Source organism: Miscanthus floridulus, chromosome 3, assembly GCF_019320115.1.
Source record: "Miscanthus floridulus cultivar M001 chromosome 3, ASM1932011v1, whole genome shotgun sequence".
NCBI classification, from domain to species: Eukaryota; Viridiplantae; Streptophyta; class Magnoliopsida; order Poales; family Poaceae; genus Miscanthus; species Miscanthus floridulus.
This window is the reverse complement of record NC_089582.1, coordinates 52,844,820-52,857,113: the sequence shown is the minus strand read 5'-3', so window position 1 is coordinate 52,857,113 and position 12,294 is coordinate 52,844,820. Positions and strand designations below refer to the sequence as shown.

Sequence of the window (12,294 nt, the reverse complement as noted above, 5' to 3'; positions counted from 1 at the left end):
GGCTTAGGAGACAGCTGCCAACTTTGCACAATTTTAGGCTTGTCAAGACAAGTTCCAGCGACAACACCAGATCCTCCAGTAGCAGCAGTAGCAGCAGATGCATCAGCAGCAGTTACTCATACAGCAGCAGCTTATGGGATTTATGCAGCATGTAGTAAGAGCACTTGGGGCTCCACTGCCATAGCCTTCACCCCAGCTTGCTCAGCCTGCCACCACTTCGACGACTCCAGCAGTATAGCCCAGTGGGCTTCAGAGTCAGGGATAGCCTCTAGCTCTGTTTGCCTCTCCCACAGTACAGGTGTCCTAGTGGTTGTCCTCACCAGTAGTAGCCCCGCAGTTCACACCATATCATACGGGCTTCTCACCGGATCAGTCATCCTTGCTATTTGTGCCTGACACATCAGTCTCCAGGAGTCTTGGAGCATCCTTCAGCGAGTTGATAGGCATGCCTACACCACCACATATGCATACCGCCGGTCCTTCTGTAGCAGCCCCTGTCGCCGTGACTACTCAGAGGGTCCCTTCGTCTGTCGCCTCTTCAGATCCTACGACAGACGTACCAGCAGCATCATAGGCCTCACCTGCCCTAGCTTAGACCAAGACCGCTTCAGCGACACTTCTAGCCACAGAGGGTCAGTCAGTACAGAGCTCAGGGTCAGATAATGATGGCGCCTAGTTTCATCTTGCTCCTCGTACCTTAGCGCCCGACTCGTCCGCTGCAGCCCCACCGACCGACCCTTAGGTTTTGGTGTTTGACGCCAAAGGGGGAGAGGGTTCGAGTATGTAGACTCAGGGGGAGCGACTTTTAGGGGGAGCTAGTTATCTATTATTAGCATATTATATACATTTGGAGTTCTATGTGTGTGATACATTATGCATCTATGTTTACTATTATATCTATGTAATGTGATATCTACGTGATTGTGATTTATGACATGTGTGCTCTCTACTTTGAATTCCTTTATGTCATATCACTTGTGCAATGCTCATTTGCCTTTGCTTCCACGTTTATACTCCGATGCAAATGAGCTTTACTACTTGTACTCATGCTTATTTCATATCTTTTGAGTACATCGTGTTGGCTTGGGTCATATAAGCTTGCCTAACACTTTTGTTCTTATCGACAAAAGCTTATATGAACCAAGCCCATCAAAAACCTCACTCTTTCACATACTCGAGGTGGTATTGTCATCAATCGCCAAAAAGGGGGAGATTGAAAGCATCTAGGCCCCTTGTTGGGTTTCGGTGATTAATGACAATACAAAATTACTATGACTAACGTGTATTTTGCAGAGGCAATTAAGTTAGGTCATGGTAATGGAGATCAATTGGGCAATCAAGGTTGTCATGCCCCTACGATGGAAATCATTTTGGTTTTCAAAGGATGGACGACAAGGTTAAGGATGACTAGTTCTAAGTGTCGATTGGAGTTGGAGTGACACTTAGAGTAGTTTAGAACTTTGTTTTTCCTTTGGCCATACTATTAAGGGGGGTATGGACGGGTAGCTTGACCTAGGTGAGTCTAGTGAGTTAGGTGTGGTGCACACTTGTTAAAACTAGCACTAGGTAGCTCCAACAGCCCTATGATCCTATGGAGCAAACTTCATTCACATATGTTCAAGAGTTGGAAGTGAATGGAGGGTCAAATGTTGACTGGACGCTGGCTCCGGTGCGACCGGACGCTGGCCGCAGGGTCTGGTTAGTTCATTTGATCAAGAGACTGCGTTCGGTGTGACCGTATGCTGGAGTGGTCAAGTGACTGGACGCTGAGAGGCAACGTCCGGTCAACTCTAGTAAGGTTCCAGAGAAGGAAATCTGTGACCAGATGTGTCCGGTCAATACTGACCGGACCCTGAGGATCCAGTGTCCGGTCGAGTACAGTAAGCATCTAGTGAGGGTTTAATGCGACCGGACACGTTCGGTTAGTGGTGATCGGACCCTGCCAGCGTCCGATCAACACTTAAACACTGGTGTGTGGGTTGAACTGACCGGAGCGTCCGGTCAACATGACCGGAGCGTCCGGTCACCCCGCAGAAGCTCATAACGGTTCGTTTTTTAGGCTGCCTTATAAATAGAAGCTCCACTCGTGTGTGGAGTCACTTTTGCTCATTCCAACAGCTGAGAAACACGTTTGTGAGTGCCAAGAAGAGCAAGATCCTAGTGAGGTGATTGAGATTCGTGAATCCAAGAGAGTAGCCTCATTAGTGAATCAAGAGTAGCAAAGTGTGCATCCACCGTTCTCATTAGGCTTCGCATGGTCAAGTGAGAGTTCGTGCTTGTTACTCTTGGTGATCGCCATCATCTAGATGGCTTGGTGGTGATTGGGAGCTTGGTGATCACCCGACGGAGCTTGTGGGTGACCCAACTCAAGTTGTGAGTGGTTTTGGGTGATTTGCCGCGACGGAGTGTCGAAGAATCAACCCATAGAGAGCACTTGATCCTTGCGCGGATCAAGGGGGAGCTACACCCTTGTGCGGGTGCTCCAACGAGGACTAGTGGGGAGTGGCGACTCTCCGATACCTCGGCAAAACATCGCCTCGTTCCTCTCTCTCTATTTACTTTAAGCATTTACTTTGAGCAATTCAATACTTGTCTTTACATTCATAGAATTGCCATGCTAGAGTAAGTTTGGAACATAGGTTGCAAGTCCGTTGTGCGTTAGATTAATAGAAACACTTTTCTAGGCACAAGGGGTTAATTGGGCTAACTGTAGGATTTAATTATTGCAAAAAAATTTAGAATTAGCCCAATTCACCCCCCCTCTTGGGCATCTTGATCCTTTCATGTTGCTCCTACAAAAAATGGAAAAAGAGAAAAAAAGAGGATGTAAAATGAGCATGAAGTAAACATGAAAGGGCTGGCTATTGTTCTATTACCTTCCTTGTGCCTTTTACTTTGTTCTATGATTACCTAATTACCTTTTTGCCTAGGCTCGTGTCTCTAGCTTGATTTAGTCTAGGATAAATGATAGCCCGTTGGATTAAGTGGCTCAACGAGTATACGAGTTTCTCTAAAGTTGATTCGTGTATAGTGGATACCACCGAATACGCATGAAGTTAAGAGATGAATGGAAAATAATGTTTAAAAATAAGTTTGGTTTGTATGAGTGATTAGTAATGCCCTTTGACCTAACTAATGCGCCCAACACTTTCTTCCTCCCTTTAGTTTTATAGTTCTTGTCGTTTTGGACAACAACATGGCTCTAAAACATATATTTGACTATGACTCTCTACTAAGTACTTTAAGAATAATCTATACATGTTGTCTTAGTGTTTTCAAATTAGATATTTAATATTTTATAAGTTGATAGTTAAAGTTTCAAGATTTTAAGCTTAACCTTGCCCCCAAACAACAGGAATCATGGAACTATAAGGAGTGGTTTTCTAAATCTCTAGCATAATGTTTGAAATTATATATACTCTCTTGTTTAATAATACTTTTGAAATTGCTATACCATCTATAGGGTAAGAAGTAGGAGGCGATCTTCACAAGTTGTCATGTTTTTTTATTTATTTTTGTGAATAGTTATCATGTGCTTGTGCTTTGTTTATCAATTTGATTAAATTGTTCGTGTAGTAATTTTTTTTCATTATGGACGTTCCATATACTTTTGTACTATTATAAATACCTTTCTTGAGTTATAAGGGCTTAAAAGATTATTTAATGGGAATATGACTTTTATCTCTGACTTGATTGTTTCTCGCTCCATTTATATCCAATTGTCTGTGCCACCAAGCACTCAACGCGCGGGGGAGGTTGGGGTTGGGTGGGGAGGGGGAAGGGGAGGGCCACGAGGGGACCACGAGTATATGTATGTATATAGTACTTACTATATGTATTTGGTTCATTGAAATAAAAATTTAAAGGCTCATATGCTGAGCATAACTAATCTGGAATTAGCTTGTTCGTCGCTTTCTATTCCAATATTTGGCTTATTCCCACTCGCTTCCAACGTATGCTGCAAGTTAACTTTTATTGGTAGTACTATACACTTTAATCGTCATATTAAGGTCTTGTTTTGCATGGCTAATCTTCAAGTGCTCTTCGAGAGAAGTCGGAGCACTTGAGGAGGAGCCACAAATTGTAGCTCCTTAAATCCCCAAAATAGCCCTGACTCCTCTACTATTCACCAGAAAATAGATCATCTTCCTAAATTGTTGGGTATAGCTCCTCCGTAGAAGCTGCTGCAGGAGCCGAAGTCGTGTCAAGCAGGCCCTAAAAGATTTTATATTGCTAGGCACCTACCGCTTGCTTGTCTAAGAGCCCTTGAAATTGTTGAGACGACCATAGGGTGGAAGAGGGGGAGGGGGGGGGGGGGGGGTAGGTCTTAGGGCTTCACCCTGCCCCTATGCATAGAGAGAAGGTAGAGGCAATGATGGAGTAAAGTGAGGCCAAGATAGCCATGCTAGTCTCCTACTTCTTCAATTCTAAATTACAAGACGTTTTAACATTTCTAGACACATTGCTATTATGTAGTTAGATATACACTACGTCTAAATATACAATAAAAGTAATGTATTTAAAAAAGCTAAAACGTCTTATAATTTGAAACGGAGGGAATAAATCTTATTTGTTGTGTTATAGTTTAATTATTTACTTTTGCCTCTTTTCGGTTGCTGCGAGTAATGCTTGATTTCATGTACTTATTCTTGTACTACCTCGATTCCCATGTGTTTGTCGCTGGTTAGCTCAAAATTGATCTGATTAACGTCTGAAAAAAAAAAGATTGAGGGAGTACTCTTCCATCCTCCTTTTTTTTCTCTCCTTTGCATCTAGGCCTTTGCTTGTTAATCCCTTTTTTCTGTACTTAATTTTTTACCGTGTCGGCTTGGGGATTTCTGGAAGCAGTTCCACTTTTTACTACTTCTATAATGGGAGTTGTACAGTTAGTAAAATAATAATTTCATCTTATTTTCTTGTGTTATGCAATTATTTGCTTAGTTTGTATTCCTGTTACATTCATTTTGATTTTCCACTCTTGCGTTTGAAATCATTGACTGTCTTTGCTCCTAATTACACTTATGTTGCAGATTATAATGACTTTGGCTTGTTAGCAAAATAGCAAGCGTAGCTTGTTATTAGCAAAATTGAGCTGCCAAGCAGCTCGCGGAGCTATGATGGCATCAGACAGCGCAGGCTGATAAGTATATGATAGTAAGATGCGTGGAGATTCATTTCACCCGACGTTGTCATTAGTCAATACCACATGAAAACCCGAAATTGTGGGGGTTGAATGACGCTGCAACATGGGAACATCTCAAGGCGTCCTCATGGTGGCTCATGGTCATGAGGCTTGAGACTGAGCAACCAAGCTGGATAGGTTGTCCACTAGTTTTCACAGACGGTGACGATGACGATGCAACACCCATCACTGCATATCTGTTCCAAGAGGTCCGTAGCGCACCAATAGAAGGACAGTAGTAACACCGACATCTCCGTCATTGTCTGACTCAGTACATGATGCAATGCGGAGTTCTGCACAAGGGATGCAAATAATTTCGCTCAACAGAACTTTCACAAAACCATCAATGCAATGACCTACTGGACAAGCCTGGCTATGCGGAATCTTCAATTCCACAAGGCATGCAAATAACTTTGCCACATATGGACCAACAATTCCCAACAGAAGAGCACACATTTCCAGCTAGATAATTTACAGATATATGTACAAAATGAGTTCCAGCAGCAACAACTCATAACACGAAGGTTAAGACTGAAATTCGGCGCCAGCCACGCCAAACAAGTTCCCTACAGCAGCACACATATAATACTTCAAAAGCGGGTTCATCTAGAAAATTGGCCAAGGCACCTAGGTTATCAGGCAAAATATACAATGAAAGGCTGATGTACTGTTGATGAAGTGCAGCTTGGTCCACCTTATGCAAGCCTCTGTCATCGCCAGAGGAACATTATGCTAGATGGAAACCTCCATTGTTGAACTGAAAAAAGAAGGATACCATAAATTTTAGGACTTCTAAAAGACTAGTAAACAGCCAAGAGCAACCACATTTGTGTAGTTATTAGCTAAAATTTACGAAATAGTGGGAAACTGTTACTCAAGTTAATTATGCAAGCATGGAGAAAAACACCTGACGATGCACAGAGTTTCATTCTAAGTTCATAAATTATATGCATGAAACAATCAGCAATTCAGCATATTCTGGACCAACACGAGTTGGGATCAAGCATGCAAAAAAAAGACAACAGTATCTGAATCTAAAGTGGATCAAATGACTTAAGAAAAAGAATAAATAGTACAATATTATGCTAAGAAACAATATGTAAGTGCAAAAATACAGTAAAAGCACAAAATAATAATGTGCACAGCTAATTAGATTTATGGATAAATCACCATTGCTTGGACAATTGTAAGTTTACATCAGGTATGTATAAGTACACACTCAACTGAATAAAAGAAAACCAAAAGAGGTACATGCGTGACTGCAAAACTAGAATAAAAGCCAAAGAACACAACTCAATAATAAATTCACAGTAAAACTCTCATGCTATATGCTACCCAAAATTTACAATAAATATTTCTACAGGCTATGAAGCAGTCTCCTGCATGCTTACGTTAAATATCAGTTTTCATACACAGATGTACAAGATATGTCTCTTCCATATCAGAAACACAAACAAAAGTTTTAGCTATCAGATAAATCTGACAAAAAATTGTGAGTTATAACTATCCAGAACTTTGGTATGGACTAAATTTGAAACCATAACACAACTTTAGGCAAATATGAAAGTAGGTAATCAGTTAATAACTGACAATTTTGACTATCACTGCAGAGCATATGAACCACAATAAGAATTTTTTGTGAAGTCACATGCAAAATCCTTGCACAAATATAATAGAGCAATGAGCAAAATGTCTGTTTCAAAACTGTACAAGTGCCAATTGCATACACAGGGAACAGCTGATCATTTGTGATAATGAGTGGAGGAATAAAGCGCAGTTGGACATAGAATAGCTGGAAAGAGACATCAGATCAGTGAATGATATTGGTTATTTGGGTCTAAACCAACAAAACAGGAAAAAGGGTCACTACTCAATAGTTTGCCACAGAAAATAACAGAAGCTTTGTCAACTTGATTTTTATGTCTCCTCACCACATACAAGTATACAACAGATGTTTTGTTCATGAAGTCTTCTATTATAGCATGCAAACATAACAGGAACCAGTATTGTCTAACCATATCAAAGGTTTTGCAAGACAACTACTCCATTAGTGACAGCTCATCATTGAGCTGTGGTGGTGGGCTGGTGACCAAAGCAGCAACTTTAAGGGGGTGTTTGGTTTCCTGGACTAAATTTTAGTCCATGTCACATCGAACGTTCGGATGCTATTTAGGAGAACTAAATATGAGTTAATTATAAAACTAATTACACAGATGAAGACTAATTTACGAGATGAATTTATTAAGCCTAATTAATACGTCATTAGCACATATTTACTGTAGCACAACATTGTCAAATCATGGACCAATTAGGCTTAAAAAATTCGTCTCGTAAATTAGCCACAATCTGTGCAATTAGTTATTTTTTTCGTCTATATTTAATACTTCATGCATGTGTCCAAACATCCGATGGGACATGGACTAAAATTTTCCTGTAGAAACCAAACACCCCCTAAGAAGCCCAGCATTCACACAATTAAGGCTGTCAAACTTTCAGAAGCCCAACATGCTCATCATTGAATCTTTTAATGATCAGGACTACAAGCTACTGTAATAGGATTCTAACACATGAGTTTGCTGCAGGATTCTTTTATTGTTCACCAGCCATCAATCTTTGATACCACACATGATCTTGATGAAACCTTGTCCCATAGGATCTGGTAGTTCAACTAAATAGCTACAATGGTAATCCTCATCTATTGGCAGAATAGGCATGTCCAGGTAAATGAAACTACAAACCAACAGGGAAAGAAACTAGAGATGGTCACCTAATGGCTATGCAATAACATCATCATCTTTCTTACTGGAAAAAGAATAAAAGTTACTATTTAGATTTTGCTAGGATGCAGTGTGCAGACATAACTAGCAAGTGCCAAGGGCCACAGCCGTGGATCATGCGCATTAGACGGTTTAGCAAATGAGTGACATACAACCTCTTCTGCAACTGCAGTATAGATTTTTTCAACCAAAGCACTGAATCAGCAATGAAGTAGAGAAATTAGGAGGATAGCAATGCACAAGTATACAGTATTAGTCTAGATCTTTGAAGGACACATCCTCCTAAAGAGAGCACTGCTATCTATACTGCATTGCTATCTTTGAAGGACACGATACTATAATTAGTCTAGATCTGAGCACAAGTATACAGTATAGCAAAATATAAAGTTTGAAGTACATATGGAACTCAACCACATACACAAAGCAATCTTTGAAGGAAAATTATGAGTAACTACTGCCAAGAAACAGTCCAATGAAGTACCAAAAGAAAAATAGCACATGAGAAATAAAGAGAATTACCAGCTGAGGAATTTTAGTCAGCAGTTGGCTTGATGATCCCCAAGTGAAGCATTATGGAAACTTCAAAAATAAAGGGAAAAGAAAGAGAGCACTGCCTTCTAAATAGGTACTCCAGCTACATGGTTAACTGTCCAACCCATTCATCAACCATCCCATAGTCAATGCTTAGCTCCCTCAATGGTGGAATGTTTTCCATGGCAAAGATCATGAGGTGGGGGTAAGACGCATTGTAATGATCAAACAGCACAAACTGGACAAACATGTTTGGACTGCAACTGTGGCTGAAATAGCATGCCACATTCCTTGCCCTTGACACATCAATTGCAAAGTTTAACTCAGGAATAGCAGGATGGTCTGGAGCCACATAATCAGGGTTCACATCAGATATATCACCCCAATCCAACCACCTTGGAGGAAACCTACTTGGACGCACCAGGCAATCGCCATTCGCTGCCACAATCTCTGACTGCTGGTGAGTAAGGACAATCCCGCTGAATTCACAAATGAATGTGCCAGCCTTAATGAGATCCAAAGACCGAACTCCCCACCCAGTCTCCCTTGACCGGAATACCTCAAGCCTATGTTGAAGCCCCTTCTGACTAACCCTGTTGGGGCAACTAGGTGGGCACCTGCAGTATGGCCCACACTCATATACCAGTGGCTTGCCTCGTAGCAGGGTTCCAGTCTTATCATATGCAAACTCGCCACCATTCCTCCCTGCACAGTTACATCCAATTGAGCAAATCCCAGCGCAATCACAACCACCACCACCACCTTCAGCAAACTTCCCCTGGACAGCAGAGGTAGGAAATATTGGCCGTGCCAGATACTCAAACAAGAGTGGGTCCTGATCATCATCAACATCATTGAAGAGTGCAACTGGCAAGGTCTCTCGGCCCATGGAGATATCAAAGCTCAAATACCCTGTTGGCCTTATAGCCAACACATCCATCTTAAGCTGTTCAGCTACTCGATAATTGACAGTACCCATGGGCTCTTGGCCCTCAATGCGCAGCATTCTATACTTATAAACACCAAACCCAGATTTCCCACGGTCGAGCCAGTAGTCGACAACCTTGTAGAGGCCATCGTAGAAGTATACCTTACCAACAGGGCTTCGTCTTGACTTGACAGCACGGATTACACGAATCTCAATACCATAAGCCATGCTGCGCTCAAGCGCAAGATTGCCGCCCTCCAGCTTCTGATCAACGCAATGCTTGTGGAGGTTGGGATCACGGCCACCATGCCCAGTGTACACAAGTACGTCGCCGTGATCATCATCATCCTCATACCCACCAGATACAATTATAGATGTGGCTATAGGCTCCCCAGATGCAGACCTCCCTGCAGTGACATAATCAATTCCTGCCTGCACCTGGCCATGGAGGCCAAGCACGCAGAGCTCCATGCGGAAGAAGAAGGCGTCGCCCACCGAGATCCCGGGCATCGGCCCCACGATGCGGCGGTCGCGATTGAGCCAGAGGTCGTGGTCCGCCATGAGCGCTGCGGCGCGCAGGTCCGCGCGGACGCGGCGCCGTTCCCTGGCAACGCCGAACCCGGCGACGCCCGCGAGGCCGAGGGACTCGGCGCGCTCGTCATCCCTGAGTAGCAGCCCGCGGAGGCACTCGAAAGTGATGCGCGCCCTGCGCACGAGGTCGCGGAAGTAGATCTGGTCCTGCACTCCGAGCGAGGAGACCCGCACGAGGTCCGACGAACGCGGCCGGCGCTTCTTCACGACGGACCCGGACGCGGACTGCACCACCGCCGGTGCGGCCGCCTCCGGCGCCGGCGCCGGGACGATCGCCCCGGACCCCGTAGACGAGACGTAGAGGCTCGCGAGGCGGTAGTACTCCTGAAGGAGCGCGTCCACGTCCTGGTTAGGTGGCAGCGACTGCAGCGGCGCCATCACCGGCGCGGACGAGAGGTCAGGAGTCGCTGGCGGCAGAGGCACCGAGGCCTCAGGAGCCGGAGCCGGAGCCGCCGCATGCTGTTGCGGCGGCGTCTGGGTCGGGGGCCCAGGCAGCGGCAGGGGCCCGAGCTCTGGTGACGCCGGCTCCGACTTGGGCTCCCTCTTGAGGAACGGCAGGAAGTTGAGGTCTATGGAATCCGACGACCCGGCTGGAGACGACATCGGCGACGAAGACGGCGAGGATTCCTCCACATCCATTTCCATAACCAAACTTCCCTGCCCGCCCTCCCTTGCCTCCTCCTCCGCTCCAAAATTCCCCAAACCCTCGCGGCGCATGACGAAGACGGCAAGCTGGATTGGAGAGGCCGATGAGGGCTGCGGGGGACTGATGAGGCGATAAAAAAATGGCGGAGCGAGGGAGCGGTTGCGAAATCTCCAAAATGGAGCGCCGTTCACCGGAGCTCGAAGGAAATGCGAAATTAATTTGGCGGAGAGGATACCGGGAGCAGAAGTCTAAAAAGTCGTGGGCACACACTTTCTCGTGCTCTCCACAGTCACTGACAAGCAGGCCCGATGGACAACTGTCCGGGGGGCTTCAAGGAAAAACAGTGTTGGTAACTCGGGAGAGACGCAGAGTTAATTCTGGTATATGGAAAAATTGACTCGGTATCGCCATCGACGGTTGCGGATGACTTATTACCGAGTCAAAAGTTTTTAATTCATATACTAAATTTAGAAATTTTTGAGACTAGAAATAAATTATTAATAATTAATAGAATCATATATTAAAAATAGGTAGTAAATGCGCTATAACGTCAGAGGAGAAAATAAGAGTTAATTTATGATTTACGTAAATAGAATATACTTAGAAGGTGTTTGATGCTAGCCGGCAGCTGCCACATCCCATTTGTGGCTGACTATGACACGCTAGGAGCTGTGGCATATGAATTTGATGTCACGAAGTGTGCCGAGATTGCTGAGGAGTCCGACTCTGGCTGTCAAAGGTTAAACAACATGCAAAATAACTATGGCGTGCCGCATGTGAGGCATGGTAAGTTGAGGCGGTGAACCAAACAGTCCCTTAGGTTATATTTGGTTTGTAGCCAAAACTAATTACACGGAAGTTACGTACTCAGGCCAACTGTTTGCTCCGTGACTAAGCATTAACACGTCGCAATCCACCTTACTCTTTTGTAGTACAAATTTTTTGCTGCACCATGCCAAGAGTTTGGTGGACGAAATGCCCACCATATATCTGTGCATGTCGGAGGTTAGTATGGCTAAGCGAGGAAATAAACCAAACAGACCTTTAGTTTTTCGTATTTTTATGTTAAAGATAAGTGGCTACTAAATTAGAACCTTCTTTAGAAAATAAAACTTTTTCTTTCTTTCCTTACGGTGTTTGATAAAAGTGGACGTCTAAAAGTGGCCTCTAAATGCTTATATAACTGGGTAATGAGTATACACAATGTCACGTCCCAAAATTTCTATTTTGGGTTATGAATAGAAAGCACTAAATATAAGCATAGCTTGGTTCGGGTAGCTGCTCTGCCACATCCTCCACAAGATCTCCAATGTTGTGGAGTTTGCGATGCCCTTCTTACGATGAGGGTTCTGGCATGTCCTGGGCCGCCTGCATGGCTGCTACTAGGTTCTGGCTAACCTTTGGGTACCAATCGGGTGTTCTCACCTTCACGAAGTATGTCGTTGTGGACGTTACGTTCATGAAGGTGCATCTCTAGTCTCGAGTCGACGGTGAAGCACATTTTTTATGCGGCCAAGTCATTAATGTTACCAAGAAGGCGATCCTGGATCTGTTGGTTGGTCTCGAGGCGGGTGTCGACATGTGGCCTATAGTGGGGTGTGCGTATCAAAGTGATCGTCGTCAGCCCTACGGTGATCTT

At 44.0% G+C, this 12,294-nt stretch overlaps 1 protein-coding gene across 1 annotated transcript; it reads right to left on the bottom strand.

The window, feature by feature from the left end:
• Positions 1-5,472: 5,472 nt before the first annotated feature.
• On the bottom strand, positions 5,473-10,879 carry LOC136541655 (histone-lysine N-methyltransferase family member SUVH9-like). The gene is made up of 2 exons (XM_066533648.1): positions 8,479-10,879; positions 5,473-5,939 (listed from the first exon to the last, which is right to left on the bottom strand). The coding sequence occupies exon 1, from the start codon at positions 10,724-10,726 to the stop codon at positions 8,594-8,596; it is 2,133 nt and encodes a 710-aa protein (XP_066389745.1). The 5' UTR covers positions 10,727-10,879; the 3' UTR covers positions 5,473-5,939; positions 8,479-8,593.
• Between the last annotated feature and the right edge of the window lie 1,415 nt (positions 10,880-12,294).